The 17,973-nt window shown below is 38.6% G+C and overlaps 1 protein-coding gene across 1 annotated transcript in view; it reads right to left on the minus strand.

Moving 5' to 3' along the window:
• COL24A1 (collagen type XXIV alpha 1 chain) overlaps positions 1 to 17,973 on the minus strand; it is a 115,856-nt gene that overhangs the window by 66,895 nt on the left and 30,988 nt on the right. Inside the window, exons 12-19 of the mRNA XM_041421831.1 lie at positions 17,242 to 17,286; positions 12,345 to 12,398; positions 9,923 to 9,967; positions 6,020 to 6,073; positions 5,884 to 5,928; positions 5,438 to 5,491; positions 4,763 to 4,816; positions 3,108 to 3,161 (exon numbers count right to left, since the gene is read on the minus strand). Of these exons, the coding sequence (XP_041277765.1) occupies positions 3,108 to 3,161; positions 4,763 to 4,816; positions 5,438 to 5,491; positions 5,884 to 5,928; positions 6,020 to 6,073; positions 9,923 to 9,967; positions 12,345 to 12,398; positions 17,242 to 17,286 (405 nt within the window). The remainder of the gene's footprint in view (positions 1 to 3,107; positions 3,162 to 4,762; positions 4,817 to 5,437; positions 5,492 to 5,883; positions 5,929 to 6,019; positions 6,074 to 9,922; positions 9,968 to 12,344; positions 12,399 to 17,241; positions 17,287 to 17,973) is intronic.

A 17,973-nucleotide genomic window follows, 5' to 3' on the forward strand; every position in this document is an offset into this window, starting at 1 on the left:
CTGCACAGATGAAAAAAGTTCTATTGAAGACAATGAAAAATTCTCTCTGCTTCAGATAAAACCTATTTATAACACTCTGAAGGCACATCTGAAGGGAGCCATCACCCTCATTTTGGGGGGATAATTAAATGCAATTCCTAGAGCAAAATTTAACTATAAAATATTCTGAATACACGTGGAAGCCTTGTCAAATTTCCTTCACATTAACAATAAGCACTGCATACTTCATTGTACAGACATTGTGGGTTAGAACGGTCAGATCAGCACTTTCCAGCTGTCATGCCAATAAAAGAAAGCTCTACAGAAGTTTCCTATTTTGGTGGTTCATTTTCAGGTGCATGACAGAGCAGCACAATGATGAAGAATCCACTCCATGACGTGTTCACTGAGTAAATGCAGTGCTTTGTGAGCAGCAGGCACTCTGGCACATGGCAGACCTGGCTCTGAAGAAACACACCCAGGAGAGAATTTGGCCTGACACTGCAGGAGTCTTGCACTGAAAAATCACTTGGCAGCCAAAACTTGTCTGGCCACCCAGAGAGCAAGAGCCAGACCTCTGTCCCTCCCTCTGCCCTCCTGCCAGCAGCACTGCAGGTCCCAAATGGACCCTGGCTAGAGGTGGGTGGCTTATTTCAACTCTGACCTGGTGTACCTTGGCTGCACAGCTGCAGAGGAAAGATTTAGGAAGCAACTCACTGGTGATCTGCATTTGAAACCACAAAACCCCGTGAGGAGGATCAGAGTCTGCCTGCCTGCTCCCAGCACTGCGTGCTCAGGGGGTTACAGCCTTCAGCTGCTGGAGTGCCAGCCAGAATTACTGCAGAGTTCACATGGGAGGAAAATCAGGGACAGGACTACTCATTCTTTGCACTGGAAATGAAACACTCAAATGTGTAACTGGAAGGATGAAAGGATGCCCAGGTTCTTATTACACGTGTACCCAAAACAAATGGGGACAGGGCACATTTATAAATCCCGCTGGCTTAATGTTGGACAAAAGGAGAGAGGAGTAGCTGGAAGCAGAGTCTGAGAGGTTCTGCCACTGTGCAGATGCAGCCTTGCTCCTCCTGCTCACAGCAAAGTCCAACAAATCCCAATATAGGTTTTGGGGTTTTTAAAAATAAAATCTCTCTTTTAGAAGGCATATGGTATGGATTGTCACATCTATACTAAATCCAAAATACTCTCCTTGAACTACACTAATTCATCATATTCTTCTATTTCCAGAAACATCAAGGGAACATTTAGTATACTATAGAATGCATGTTTTCTACATGGGGTCACAGGAAGTCTGACCATTCAGATAATGAAACAGGAACAAGGATAGTAGCCCTGTCTGACCTGCTAGCTGTCTGGTTTTGGAAGAAGAGACCTAATCAGACATATGACAGCAGGCTTTTCTTGTGGAAAAATATACATTATTTGCTCATACTTCATATATTTGGTTGTGTCTAAATAACTTCTGGCAACAACAACTAGTTTATTTTTGTAAGACAATGTAACTGGAGGGACATATACACTCTTCAGTTTTAAGCTGCTTATTTTAAATTCCTTTCAATATAGAACTTCTAATATCTACAATTTGTCCAAAATCCCAGTATGCTGCTATCCTACATCCCTTCTGTTTCTATTTTGCCATATGGTGACCATATTTTTATGAAGTAAAAGGTGGAAAAACTTCTTACTTTATTTGGAACTGTCTTGCATGACTGAAGTTAAGACAAACATTGCTCTGCAGTTTTAAACTGACCATTTTGCAGATAATTACTCAAAAAAACTAGCTGGACACCCAAATTTAAATTATCTAGCACCATGCACCTTATTTGCCTTATAATGATGAAGTAATTCTGGACTCCTGAGTAAGGGGAAATGCTGAGCTTTTCAGACAGAAAGATTCCCATCCATGTCTGCCCTGAGGATAACCAGCCCATGATGATCTTTCCCCCAGACACCAAGGAGTAGCATGTCTGTCCTGGAACAAAGAACAATGAAGGACTACCAGCAGGGACAGCAGGACACAGGCCTCAAGACCAACAATTTGGGATTAACCTGCCTCAAGTCTCCCTTGCTGGAAGCTACGCAAAGAAATCATGCAATGAAGAGTCTGGAAAAATCCAAAATGCTGAGCCACAGAGGGTGGCAGCTGTGGACAAGATGCACAGGCTTTGTCTTCTGCACACCCTTTGACAAGTGAGAGACAAGACTGCTTTGTGTTGCTACAACGCACTTCCCAGGGAGTTTTCTCTCAGTGAGGGCTTCTGCCTAATAGGAAAGGTAGGAACACAGAGCCTCGGTTTGAGGAGATGTGCCCATGTAAATGCACAAAAAAGATCATTGCTAGTATATGTCTTCCATTCATACTTTTTTTTAAAAAAGGAAAACCCACAAACAAACAAAGAAACCCCACCACAAACCAAACAAAACCCAAAATACATTCATTGCAGGAGGCTGATTAGAAAGAATAAGCCACAATTTCTGCTTTCATCTCTCCAGCAAATACATGTGTCTGTGTATAAACATGTCTTTCTGGTACAGACCACAGCATTTTTCCTGAAAGCCTGTGGTATAAAAGCAAAAAAAGCACTAAAATGGGACAATTTGGAGACTGAGTTTCTGCACAGACTTCCATAGCACTCAGTAGTTCTTAGGAAACTTCACTTCTAGATTCAGCTGATTGGCAACACTTCCCAGGTGACTGGGGCTTATCCTCTGTGTTTCTTGTGATAAATATGCAACCAGACCTGGAAAATCCCATTTGTAAACATGTTTTAGTATTTACAAATGGAAACGTGCCTGAGAAATCACATGAGCCTCATTCCAGGTGTACCCCATAACAACAGGATTCAAGAGACAGCAAGTCCTAATCACTTAAGAAAATGAAGAACTAATTTGTATGCAAAGATCCTATACATTAATATTTTGCAGAAAAAAATGAGCTAGAATATTTTGTACTTCATGGAGGAGCATGAATTCATCAAATATGACTGAATAAAAAGATTTTCCTAATTCAACTAAGAAAACAGTCTTTTATGAAGCAAACCCATTTAGCTCCTATTTTCATAATTTAGAACCAACATTCAATTTACTGCTACCAAGCAATTCCTTACCTCAGGTCCTTGAGGACCCAATGGTCCACGGGCTCCAGGCTCTCCAATTTTCCCCTTGAAAAAAATCCAAACAGTTAAGATTTCTGATGATAATTTATTTTTAACAACAGATGGTTATGAAGATTTTAAAAACGTTTATTAACAAGAAGGCCAACAGAAAAGTTGAGATGAATTTTTCACTAAATAGGACATTTTATACCTGCCTCTCTTCTGACTTAATACTAGCTCTTCATATCTCTTACTTTATTTGGAACTGTCTTTGAAGTCACAACAAAAAAAAATATTCAAATTAGTTTAGGATAGAGAAAATTGGGAATTTTGGGAGGAACCATACAAAAACCCCTTTAAATATATAGCTGTTTTCACAATAAAACTATATATTATTTAAACATCTAGAAAGCAATGGTTAGAGATATTGGTTTACACACTAATATATTTTAAGTATCCAATCATAGCCAAAGAAATGGCCATTTTGTGATTAACAACAACAAAATCAGATCCTATCCACAAGTAATGGTAGCTTCATTATATACAAATTTCAAGCCATCTAAAAATGGGCCAAATTTCTCTAAGTTATATCTGTTCTTCCACATTTTCACAATCTTTAGGAAAATTAAGGTCTGACCTGCAAAATATTTCTCTAATTTTTAACATGAATGACTTAATTGTAAATTCACTCTACAAAATTTCTATTACTTGGATAGTGATAGATTAATTTAGCATAGATAATAATTGCATAGATTAATTTAACATAAGTCACAAGGTTGGTCACATTCAGCTTGTGCTTAAAATCCACAACTCTTTCAGGAATCGGCCAATTCACATGCTTATCTTAAAATGAAAATTCTTGTACCTTTAAAAGCAAAAAATAGGATTTTTCCCATCAAAGCTCAAGCAAATTTGTGTACGTTTATTGCAGGATTTGTGCTTATACTATAAATTCTATAGGACAAGGAAAGTGTTATTGAATTTAAGGGCCCATGACATTCATGTGGTCAAAGTAGGTGTACCAGTTATTGGCTTGATTGTACATAAGAAAATTTACACTGGAGTGAGTATTGGAAGCTTTTAATTATAAATGGAAAGGAGACAGATATTAGCACTGAAACAGGTGAGGAAGAGCCAGGTATCCCTGTGCAGTATGCCTTTTCTGCCTCAGCATCTAAAAACCCAGCAGTGCAGCAGTGCACAGATGCCTTTAAAGCTGCTAAAAATCACTAAATACAGGAATTCATGACTACTCCCATCCCTGTGAGAAATGACTTATTAATGAGATCTCACACATTGCCTGCAAAACCAGCGAGTCCAAATGGTCATCTGGAAGTTCCCAAAGCTCTCAGCGGATTTGTTTCAAATATTACCTACATGTCCATTCCCCCTCACAGTGATTGTCCCAGAATATATAATATCCTAAGCACTCTATTAAAATTTGTCACATATACTGATCTTGGTAATAAAGTCTCACATTTTAGGATCTGACTCACTCATTAACACCAGTCACTAGAAATAAAAGCAGCTTAGACCTTATCCTTTGTGCATTTTGAATTAGGTCACTTCTAGGGGATTACATGCACTGTGAACATAATCCAAAAAAGTGTCAAATATCAATAACACCCAGTGATATACTGAGGATAAAATTTGATGTGCAAACTTACTGGGGGTCCTGGTTTTCCTCTGATCCCTGGAGGTCCTGGTAAACCAAGAGCACCCTGAAAAAAGATAGCTATTAAATACACATGAAAATCGTTGTGTTATGTTGGAAGCAATAAATTGCTATACTTTGACACCTGAAACAGGCTTCAAAAGAATTCTTCGTGTTGGAAACCATTTTCTAGCATTCAACTTTCATCAAAAGAGTTCTCACAGGATGTGCTTTTTCAGTGACTTCTGATGTACTAGCCAAACAGGAAAGAAGATCCTTATTTATCTCAGTTTGATGATGTGAAGGAGCATGCCAGACCATGTGCTGCTGCTAACCGCAGCAGGTCCAGGTGAGCTGCAGATGAACCTCAATGGTTAAGCGAAAAACAGCTTTTCCAACAGTTCCTCAGAAAGACTGAGATCCCACCATAATCCTTGTTTGTTGCCTCTCTGTACACACAGCTGCCAGAGCTCTGCTCGTGCAGAACTCGTCTTTGTGCACACTTTCCATTACTGAGTTTTAATTAGCATAGAATTTCTTTAAAATATGTTAATACAGTGATATCCAGATAGTATTACTACTGCATTCTACTTTTATGAAGCCAACCTGCTGCATTTTAAGAGACTGATAAGCCTGATGAAGTTGCTGAAATGGGATCATTTTGTAAAACAACGCAGTTATAACTTACCTTGTCTCCTGGGTACCCCTGATCTCCTGGCTCTCCTGCAAGGCCATGTTCACCCTAAACAATATATAATTTTATACAGACATATGTGTGTGGCTTAAAATGGGGAAGTTTTCAGAAATAGAGAAAGATTAATTCAATATTCACTATTTAAAATTTACACAGATCTTTGACAATGCAAGGTGCTGCACTGAAATACCTCTTCCAGGAAAGTTTGAAGGCACAGCCCTGGATATTATTATGTTCAGTAGTTAGTGTTCTGTTCAGAAAAAGCCTTGTCTAAACTACCAGATCATGAGTCTGACATAAATTTTAAAAATAAAAGTCAGAAGACAAAAGAAATCAAAAGGAAAAAGAGAAAGCTTTGCCAAGCACATTATGCTGAAGTTTTAAGGAAGGGAGCCTGAAAGAACTATGTATCTCCAGGATAATGAAAATATTTAAATCACCTTATCACCTTTCATTCCAGGCTGTCCCACACTCCCTGGGAAACCCTGTTAAAGTAAAGAAAACATAAATCCAATGCTTGACTATAATTTGGAAAGCAGCATGAGCACCTGGCTGTGGGGTGATTAAATACCATACCGTGGGCCCTGGAATTCCTGATGGTCCACTTGGTCCTGCTGGCCCAATGTCTCCCTATCAAACAGCAAGAAAGGTGACTGCATTTGGTGAAATGGAGTAACCTAAAGACTCCTAACAGAATGTGGCATTTTTATGCACCACAGAGAGAAACCAAAATATTTTTTAGGTTAATTTCTTAGGGGAAAAAAAGGTATTGGTATCATAAGCTCTCCATGTTTACCAACATCATCAGCAGAAACACAAGAAACAAAACTTGCCTCTTCTCCTGTAGATTATAAATTCAAGAGAAGATCACAGTGTATTAGGCAATGCAAATTAAGAAAGCTTTCTTTTGTACTGCAGCTGCACTTTCAGTGGCCATCACTGCTGTCCTTAGGGCTACTTAATAGCAGTTCTCTGTAGGGATCAAATTTGGCCCAAATACATTATTCTGTGATGAGCAGGGCCTTAAAAAGAGGCCTTTTTAATGGTCCTTTTACTTAATATCTCATCTATCAGTGGCTTCTACGAGTTAAAAGAAAAAAAAGAAAGATGTGACTCTAAATACCACGTGTACAGAATCAAACCTACGTTCCCATGGGCATGCTAACCTTTTCTGATCTGATGTACTTTAAGAGCCCTTACTACAACTATTCTTTCTGGGATTTATTTAGGCAGTTTTATGACAGAAAAAAAAATAAGTGAATCACAAAAATAAAGCATCTTTAAAGATCAGCACAGCAACAGCAATAATATTAATGAAAAAGCTAAACATAAGACCTGACTCAGAATAGTTAAAAGTATATTACAAAGGTAGAAGTCTATCTACTTTCTGCCTATTCAAGCTCGGGAGGAAAAAACCCCAAAAAGATAATGTTATGTCTCTATGGCTACACAGAAATTTAACAAAACATACAAATAAAGAAATCATTTGCCACTTGCTGAGAGTGATATGGAAAAGATGAGATGCACATCTATGCATTTCCAGTTAAAGCACACACTCATTATTCTCTGGAGACTCTTTCAGCAACCACATTCTTCTGCAGCCACCATCAGACTTGTGGCTCAGTGAAGAAAAAGCAAGACCAATCCCTTAGTTAGTGTCTTAATGGTGCTTGGCAGAGCTCCCAAGAAAACTGCCACTCTACATTGCTTTAGCCTTCCATGACTGCTTAAATGATATATTCTGTCATGCTAGCTGATCAAGGAAACTGTTTGCATTGCTGTCTCTGAGCTGTGCTACACATTCAAATTCAGCAAGGCATTTATGCATTCATGGTACTGAATGTTGAAATGCACATTATGGTAACAACAGCATTGACTGGAAAATCACAGAGGGATACTGAGCTGGGAAATTTAGCTTACAACAGCAACAGGAAGTAATTCCAAAACAACTTTACAACATTCAGGTTCATTAAACACCTGCCACAGTCTCCAGATACATTGAATGACTTAATTAAGAGCAAAGAATGGGAACTGCACGAAAAATAAAACTGAAAAAGTGTTGAATTAGTTAGTCTGTCAGGTTTTTTAACCATTCTCCACCTACAACAGCCTTGCTATATGTTAAGATATGCTTATCACTTTGGATAAAACTTACTGATCAATAAAACCTGCAGCCACATAAAGTGTACCTTTTCCAACATTTCCATGTGACAAGTGAAACTAAAACCAAATTGCTTTTTCCAGGCAAAAAGATAAAATACCAGAAAAGCAAAACTAATTGTTTCTTAGTATTTAGTGGGTTTTTCAAAAGGAAAAAAAAATCAAAAACTGATTTGGGTATCAAGCAGTGAATTTTCTGCAACTCTTCATCTTATTAAAACACATGGCCTTGCTAAGTCTTGAAAGACTGACTATTCAGCCAGTCAAAACTCTGAACATGACAACAGCTTTGTATATTGAAAAAAATCATGGATGGAAGGAATTACTGGACTCAGCTTGCTGATGCTGCTCATTTTGCCATTGTTCTCATGAACAAAGACAAAAATAAAACTAACTCTTGACACTGACCAGCTGGGCTGGACGACCTACTTGAATTAATGCTTTTGATTTCTGCCAGAAAAATACATTTAATCCCATGTTCAATACTGCATCTTGTAGTAGTATAGTGTGTTATTATTGACTAAGTATTTTAAAGCAAACATTGAGGGCTGTGGCTCTTCACTCAGTTTTGGGTGCCCATCAGCATCTGCCTGGACAAGAGCAGGCTGAGGCCAGGGAGCACAGACCCACTTGGAGAGCAGGGCTGGCTGAGGACAGGGATGCTGGGGTCACCTGGAACTCCCCCAGGGTCCTGGTGAAATTCTGCTGCAGATTAAAGAGTGCCATGGTCCCTTGTAAAGAAACTCTGGAACAGAGCACAGCTCTTCCAATTATCTGACTGTGAAAGAGGAAACCAGACTAACCCATGCACTGGAACCATGAGAAAGAGTCCCACACATAAACACAAGAAGGCCACTCAAATGGAAGTCACACTCTAAACAATTGTTAATTTTGTGCTGTTCAAAATCTAAACATGCCAAATCTAAACATTCTTTTCTCCCCAATAAATAGCTCTCACTATGGTTATATTCCATCTATGCACAAGAGGCAAAAACTTTGGACTGGTTATAGAGAATTATTTTTCTATTTCACAAAAAATTGACACTCAATCTCTCTGTAAGTGACTACAGCTCAGCAAGAAGGCACATGCAGCTTTGATCCTGCAAACATTTATGCTCATGAACTCTAGATAGGGCTAAACTGATAAGTTTTAGTCAAAATAATCAGTAACAGAATCTTTTTGAAAGTGACACATTTTTTAAAAACCTCAGGTACATTTGTACAAGTATCAAAGCCTTTGAGATTAAATTCCAAAGACAGTCATGTAAGAGAGAAAAGCAAACCACAATTCTAAACAAATTCTCAGGAGAGCAAGCTCCAGCTTCACGTGTCAATTGGTCTGAAGAACACAGAAAATCATGTTTGCATGATGAAGGCTGGAAGATACAGAGGTTTCTTGACCTAGCTTTTGTTTTCACTATAGCAATGCCATAACAATCCTAATCAAGACAGCAAGGGATGACTTACAGGAATTTTTTTTTTTTTGTTATGAACATATAATTAGGAAGAGTAACAATTGAACTCAACTGTTGTGCTTCAAAGGAAAAGTAAGATGAACATCAGTGTAAAGCGTAAACTTATCAAGAATGTTTCAGATCTGCAGATATCAAAAAAACCCACAAAGCAAACACTGGAGACAATCATAGCTTTCTTAGCTCAAGTGTAAACACTTGCTATTTCTCCCTTGTTAAGAATGTGGCCATGTAGCCAGACATGACTGAAACAACATCAAGAATCAGAGGTCCTCTATGAGCAAACACATGAATTAAAAACATAAGGGAGTGAAACTACTCAGGAGGAAAGTCTTTCCCACCTTCTGTAGGACTCAGAGAGCTACTCTGGCACAATTGATAGATACAACTACTGTGTGCAACTCCACAGTGAGCATCACAGCCTTATTCTACATACATTTAAATAAATTAATATGATATTGTAAACATGATAAAGTAATTTTTCTTAGAAATTAATTCTGCTTTCAATTTGGTAGCCATGTGCAGGAACCAATAAGGACTGGTTGTTAAAATGTTTGAGACCATTGCACCCTTCACACTGGCTTTAGTGCCATAAACTAGCAAATTCAGTCATTTCAAACAAAAGACCCAAACACACTGGATCAGAAACAAACATACAAATCCACACCAAGTATAGAAGTGCTCCATACTGCCAACACGACAGCAGTTTTGTAGAGTGGTACTGTTCAAAATCATGGCTATCTAAAACAAAAGCTGTTTAAATCCTTGAATTTTCATAATTGTTTTTATTATTTCACAAACACACAAGACAAACGGTCTAATAAAGTAACAATAAAAGTATACTCACTCTTAGTCCTGGAAATCCAGGAGGGCCAACACCACCAACAATTCCCTTTAAAGAAAGTTAATCATAGATTATCTGAATTTTACCATTTTAAAAAGAAATCCCAGTGACAAGATAAAAGCAACCTACAAAGCAAATCAGTTTTGATTTTTACAGAATTTCCACAGAGTGACAGTGTATAGAGAAATATGCTCAGTATATGAGAAATATAATACTGTATACACTTATCAGCATATAGAGAAATATACTCAGTAAAATCCCTGAATTGTGGAATGAGATCACCAGATATTTGCACCATGGGAACATTTCTGCTGTTAATGTAGGAATATGAGAATTTTTTTTACCATGATACTTGAAGTGGAAGGAAGAAAAAACAATTTTTGAGGGTGAAAAACAAATTTATTAAGATTCCCTAGAAAAATAAATAAGAACACCATCTCAGTTAAACTGAGAAGAGGCTGGAACAGTTACTAAGTCTCTTTGCCCGTGAAACAGATATTGCAGTCCTCCAGGTCACCATGTCTCATGCAAGCTGTCCCAACACCTGGGACCTGCTACTCAGTGGATAACATTCCCAGGGCCCACTGCAGCTTGTTGGCACCCATGGGGAAGGAGAAGTTTTATGCAAGCAAAGCTAAGCCCATTCTGAAAGTGTCCAGCTGGGCACGGCTGCTGGACATGACCCAGAGGACACCTCGGTGCTCTCCTCCCTCCTTGGCTGCCTTCACACTTTCCCCAACCTGCTCAAAACTATGCACAGGGAAGCTGAATGCTCCAGCAACATCCTCCAAGGCAGAGAGCCACCCTCAGGGAATTGGGAGGGTGTTGTGGAAATGAAGGATGGCATTAGCCAGTTAAGCAGAAGAAATTAGGCATGGAGATAAACGCCATTAGTGTTAAGTCAGCACATGGGAAGAAATGTCTTCCCTTCAAGTTCCTGCTGCCACAGGCCTCCAGGCAGCCCCTGGTCGGCAGTGCCAGCTCTCAGAGATGCTCTGTAAATATCCATTAGCATTGCAGACCCCTGCAGCTGCAGCACTGGCCCCTTGCCTGAACAAGCCCTGCAGGGTGAGCCTGGGGAGGAGGGGAGATGCTGCCTGTCAAAGAAGGCAGTAAGATCAGCAGCTGTCTTGGCAGATTAGATGGAACTTGTTTGCAAATGCTTGCAGTGAAACGGGCTTCTTTGTAACATGCAAGTCTGAAATTTCAGACCCAGGCTTTCTGAGCTTGTTTCTATTAAAGCACTGTTCTGCAGATCTAGTGGAAAGAAAATATCTGCTTTATCAGGAATGGAGGGAGACTTGGGAGTACGAGGAGGGGAAGGAAGAACTCTCCTTTTAATATCATTTGCAAAGCAGTTGGTGACACTCAACCGCTCAGTGGGTTTTCAAGATGAAAACCATACTGATATCACCTGACATTCCAACAAGGGAAGCTTTGCCTTAGGGACCAGAAATGCATAAGAAATCTTTTCCTGTGATCCAGAATGTTGACACCAAACATTGATAACCCACCAGCAAAATCCATGTAAGCTTTCTAAAATAAGTTTCTAAGATGGGTGTCAAGGCAGACCTTCAAAAATTAGAGAAACTCTGTCTAGCTGATGACTCTGCTGCACAGCAGAAACATCTTTAGATTCAAACTGACAGCAGTTTCCAAAGGAGCACCCAACAATGCAAGATTATTTAAATCACCTACTCTTTTACCCAGCACCTATTGCTGCTCTCTTCACTTGCCCAAAGCCTTTCACTGGTTTCTGACACCAAAGGAAAGCTGAGTTTGGAGTCTGCAGCCAGAGTTTCCCTACAAATAGAGCAAGACAGCAAAGCTCCCTGGAGGGCAGCCTGTGAAGTGAGGTGACTGTGCCACAGGCTGGACACCACGCCGCAAGGGCACACACTGCCAAGGACAAAGCTCTCACCACACTGATCACAATGCACTAAATGACAGGCTAGCATAACTGTGTTCAGTACCTCTTCAAAGGATGAAATCAACTATCAAATGCACAAGCACACAGAAGCTGGGGTTTCACATGCAGGCCAAATCCTATTTTGTTAAGGTGATCTTAGAATAATGGTTTAAATAAACAACACAAAGTCATAGCTAATGCAAGAACTTTGGAAGACAGAACATTCATCACTCACGCAATGAGGACAGCAAGAGATCTGATTCTCAAGGTAGTCAGCACATGCTGCAGTGGAAAATGTGTGCTCTCGGCAGCTTTCTGAGTATTTTCTTCCTCTTTTTTGTACTTATTACAGTACTTTCATAGCAATTTCCATGGGAAAGATTTAACAGTCCAAAATTTTCCTGGGGACTTCAAGACATTTCTTTCGAGGCAAAAGTCTCCTTTAATTTTGGAGGAGAGTTAGCATTGAGTTTTACAAATTTTATCATGTTAATCAACACACAATTCAGTACTTACAGGACTTCCATCTGGACCAGGGGGGCCTCTATTTCCAAAGTCACCTGGAAAACCCTAAAGCAGAATAGAAAATACCTGTTCTTCATTATTCAAGATAGGAAAGGTGGTCTGAGGACTGAATCACTCTCAGTTTGGGGAATTAAGATATCATAAATAGATTGAGGGAGTGTGATGGCGGAATGGGAAAACCAGAAACTTTCAGCTACACAGTTCAAATAAACAGAATAATGATATTTGTTGGCCCCCTAAAGTCATAAACTCAAAATGATACAACTATACACAATGGACACAAAGAAAAAGCAGACAATTGAATTACTTTCAGAGCAATATTAAACAAGTATTACTTGAATTGTTTTCTTGGAGCCTGTTTTCTTATTTCTTAACTCATTTTTCTTTTTTTTTCCTGTTAGCTTCAACATTCACCAAAACATCCGTCCTTCTTTCCTTAACTCATCCCCAAATATTAATGGTTGACATCTCAGTGTGAGGTCTCATATTCATTAGAAATCAAAATTTTCATCTTTCTAACCAATGTGAACACTTGTCTTGGTCTGCATCTAGACACTGAAACAATAACTCAAGACACAATAAAGCCTCATTTATTTTATGAGAGTTTTGACTTCAGAGACACAAGTATCAGAACAGGAAAGAAATCTGATTTGCCAAGTCAAGCATTGAAGCTTAAAACAGAATTTCCATTTCTTGCTTCAGAAAGAAAATGGAATGGAATTCCACCACTTTACTGGCTCTAATCTTCCTTCCTTCCTGTTAGGGTTTTGAAAATTGCTTTACTTCTTTCAGATGTTGCCCACTGCAGAAGCATATAAGTTGCTGGGGAAAAGTTACTTGATTTTTTGTTTGGGTTTTTTAGGGAGAGTGGGGGTGGGAGGGTAGTTTTTAAATTAATTTTTATCTGCTTAGTATTGCTAGGCACATCTCACTATTTTACTAGAAGAGCCACATGTAGCTAAGTAGAAACTCATGCTATTAGTTTGAAGCTGTACCATGAAATATTTTCATGATTGCTATATATTCACTGTATGAAATTAGGAGAAGGAAGGTAGTGCAGATAACTGAGAAGTCAAAAGCATTTTTTAGCCACAGAGTAAAGTCTATACAGGAGTTTGCAAGAAAACTTGCAAAATACTAAGCTGGAAAGGGATTCTACCTGGAAAAACCCAAGCTATGGCAGGCAAACCAAAGAGACTTTTCTTGGAATTGAAAAATGTCACACAGTATTACTGGAGTTTTGAGATAATGGAGAGATGCACTGGCCTCAAGAAATCAGAAATTATCTTTGCATTTTCAGCGTCTTTTTACCTCTCCATGTGTATCAGAACAGTACTTGAAGGCATTAACCTTTCCCCTCAGTAAGACCATGTTCAAACCTGCTGCAGCTCCAAGGTACAGCTCATTTGGCCTTTTAAAGCTGCTTTGTTCAGAGAGCATCCACACAGCTGCCCAGCCCAGGACTTGCTGCAGCACTGTCTTTCCTCAGTGGAATGGGGGGATCTACATTACCAAAAAATAGTATTCCAACAGTAGTCAGGAAGACAATATAAAACTGTGTCAAGGAGATGGAAAAATCATATCATAAATCAAAAAATTTTAAGCACTGCTTAAGCCATATATGGCTTCAGTAACAAGCCAAACTTTTATAAAAAGGAAGGCAACATTTTATGCATGGATGCACACTGCCAAAATATTTTGAAACAACTATTAATTACCATCATGCATGATAATGTGACGTAATCTGAGACAGTCTTCTGTAGCAACTTTTGAGCTGATTTTAGGTGGAGATTTTTTTATGCTTTCTCCTGTTAATTCTGAAAAGCTAGACACAGGAATTCCTCTCACTGCAATGAATTTTTTGTTCAGCATCTGATCACAGAACTCACAAATAAGAATCTATAGTTGTAAGATCTGACAATACAGGTCTTCATATTTTTGCCACTTTATAATTTAAAAAGCAGAGGTTCTTAGCTAACGGTCAATAAAGCAGATTTAATTGATTCTGAAGGTTGTACATAATTGGTCATTTTTTTCCCCAGGTGTCAAAATGTGTGTAAAATTTTACATATGCCAAATGGATATTTGAGAGTGACTCTGTTGTTAAAAGCTACCAACTAAGAGGATGAAGCCAAAGATTAATTTATGACCCTTTCCTAAACAGCATAATTGGGTTGTACTGCCTACCATTGGTAGATGTTGGAAGAGGCAAAATTGTCATAACACACATGCATATTCTTTTGAAACTACAAATGAGGCCTCAAAGGGGAAATGAAGGATGCTATGGGACAGTTTTACCAACCACACAGAATCACAAATAATACAGCACAATCCCAGCACAGCAAGTTACAGAAGCGACAGATCACCCACAGTCATTGTAATCACATTCTCAACAGCATGTGTTTTTGAACTGATACTCAAAAATCTATCTTAGTAAGTAGAAAAATGAAAGCAAAATGAACAGTCACAAAAGTATAAAACTGGAAGCAATATAATAAAACTACTGTGCAACAACTGTTTATTAAATCAATATTATCATTTAACATTATTGTTAAGCATACAAAGGATGATTATTCATAACTTTAACACAAAACAGAACCTGAACTGTTTTTACAGTTACAATGGACTTGATTACTGAATTCTTGGTAAAATTTACAAGGTCTGTTCTGACACATTAACTACTGGTTTTAACTAATCACAGATAGAAGAGAAGTATATTAAAATCTTCCCCCAAATAAAAGCAAAATGCATCATGCTAACAGGACAGAAAATGCATTAGAAATACTGCAGAACTAGCCAACAGAAGGAAACTGAACACATATACTTCTACCATGAAATATTTTCTTTAAATGATATTGTATGCAAAACAAATATAAAATTAAAACAAATCCTCACTCTATAGATTCAGGCAATTTAATATTTTGTTCCATTTCAAATATGCCAGAAATGTTACAAATATGAACAACTGTTCAATAAACCTACTACGTAGCAGCATTTTGTCAATTATGAATGTTTACAATCCCTTGCATGATTCACTTCTATACTTTAAAATTGTTTTCCAAAAATGAGATTATACTTCAGATCTCATTTCTTTCAAAAAGATCTCTGCCAATCAGACAGGGTTTTTATTTTCTCAACTATTATTAGGGGCAGTTTTGTCCAAAATAATAAGCTGCACCCTAGAACAAAAGGTGAGGACCCTGACTTCAGGCACTGTGGAATTCCCATGCCAAATTTCTTTTAGTGACAGTGCCCTGCCCCAAAGCATTGTGAACTCCAGGGCACTGTGCCAAAAAACGTTGTCATTTCAGCTATCATTGTTTTGGGGGTTAAAATAACATGTCTTCTCTAAGCTTGTGATCCAGCAAAGTACTTCAAGCCAGGTTCCCATGTGATTGCTGTGCTGGCTGGTCTCCACATCAGTAGCCTTTAGTCAAATAAGTACTTTGTAGATCATAGAAAGGAATTGGGATGAACCTTGGGACTGAGGGAATTACAACGTTACAAAGAAATCAGAACTGAATGAAGGTAATCTCAGACATCGTGCAGAGGTGTTTTTGGGGCTCTGTCACCTATGTGAATCCTCTCTGAGCAGATTTATACTAACAAAAGTCCTTACAGAACGTAGCCTGGCACCAACAGAAGCTCTGCTCTTACTGTAAATGGAAAATAAGTGCTGACCACAGCACCAACAGACTGCTGTGGGCTGGGACAAATCCGACAGGAACCACGGCACTGGCAGGCAGAAGCCTCAATGAAACTGCCACAGACTGATGGCAGAAGGCAAAATGTGTTTCAGTGTATCTGCTGTCACCTCCACTTTCTATGTCACACTGAACATGAGCCTTTGATTCCCATCCAGGTTCTTCTCCCCTTCAAACGCTGCATGTGACTCAGGGGCACAAGACACTGCCAACTTCTGCAAGGGAGCGATGGCACAGGGCCCTTCTCACCCAGCACTCAGATACAAAGAGTAGCATTTCATCCAGATTATGTGCAAACTACAGGATGGTCTCACAGCAGCTTCAGAAAGAGCAGTCTAGAGACTTAGTGTAATTTTGCTTGCCTTTCTTTATATCAAAGCCATTCTTGTAGGCTAGTGACTTTTCTGGCTGGTGTTAGATCACACAGAAAACAAAACACAATTAAACAGAATCCTCTACATCTTCCATAGCATGCATCAAGGGCCAAATGATGATCATCATGCTACTGCTGGACAAATTTGTTCAACATGGTAGATGAAAATCATCTGAACTGCTGAGCAGAACTGACTGCACAGCTGGAGAGCCCTATGGTGTTTTCCAATCTCAAACCACAAGAAAGTTAAAACTGGAAACTCCTGGATAGCTTCAAAGACCTAAAATAATATGGTTGCAACAGAAAACAAAACATTTGACATTGAAGACACACCACAGGAAATATGTAAACCTTGATAATGTGTACTTGGCAGACTTGTGTTTATTCTCAGCTGTAGAAATACATGTTAAGTAGAGGACGGCTTCAATTTACTACAGTCCAGAAATATCAGACATTAGAAGAAGCTGATTTTCATCCAAACCAACACCAGACTTATGAAGCTTCCATCATATCTGCACCTCATGCTAACACCAATTTTACAGAATATATTTGTGTGTTTCTGTCACCTTCTAACCCTCCTCCTAGCTGATATCAGTAACCTGCCTCAAAGCTCACAGTGATAAGTCTTCCACACTTTAGTGCTTATAACTGCACAGAATCTGCAGTTGTGAAAAGGACTAATTGAAAGTGATAGAAAGTAATTTATGGACAAAAATAAAACTAACATTTTTCAGCTGTTTAAAGCTATAGAGTTAATTCCAGGTGGGTTTACACTGGCAGCAGGAATTGTAACAAGTATTAGAATCTTTACCTGTCTCCCTTTAGGACCTCTTTTTCCACGGAGGCCTGGGATACCCTGAGAAAGAAATAACCCATCATAAATAGATTTTCTTTTCTTCAATACTTAAATTCAAGTAATTAAATCTGCATTTGATTGGAAAAAACAGTGTGAGGAGCACCATTTTAAAATAAAATACAAAAAGTGTTTGAGCAAAGCATCATAGAGCCAATGTCCTGGAGCAGAAAGACAAACTTTGTCTTTCCTGTGGTAATGCCAGAACAATTGTGAAAAAAGGCCTTGTCCTGCTTCCATCACAGTACATCTCCAGACAGCCTTTTTGCTCAAGTGCAGTAAGAAAAGGCTCAAGCAGAGTGATAGAGATTAACATTTCCATGGCTGGTTCTACTGCAAAGATCATCCAACAAGACACAAGACACAAATATTAGTTATTGTCAAAAAGTAATTGCTTAAATGCAAAATATTCATTCACATTTTGCTGAAGAAAAAAAATAACCCTAATCCTTGCAGCTGTAGATTAAAGTGAAATAATACCTTACAGCTACTCCCCATTTTACTTTAGCACCAAGGCATTTCATTGATTAGACTAATCGGGTATGTCCTCTTCATCTTATTTTCTTCAAATCAGCTTTCCTTTTAACCAAAAAAAAAAAAACCAAAAAAACCCACCAAAAACCAAATGAATGGTTAAACTTTGTACATTTTCCTCCGTTCTAATATATATTGCATTACCATACAAACATC

The sequence above is a fragment of the Onychostruthus taczanowskii genome, unplaced genomic scaffold (genome assembly GCF_017590055.1).
Source record: "Onychostruthus taczanowskii isolate IOZ18803 unplaced genomic scaffold, ASM1759005v1 scaffold7, whole genome shotgun sequence".
Taxonomy (NCBI): domain Eukaryota; kingdom Metazoa; phylum Chordata; class Aves; order Passeriformes; family Passeridae; genus Onychostruthus; species Onychostruthus taczanowskii.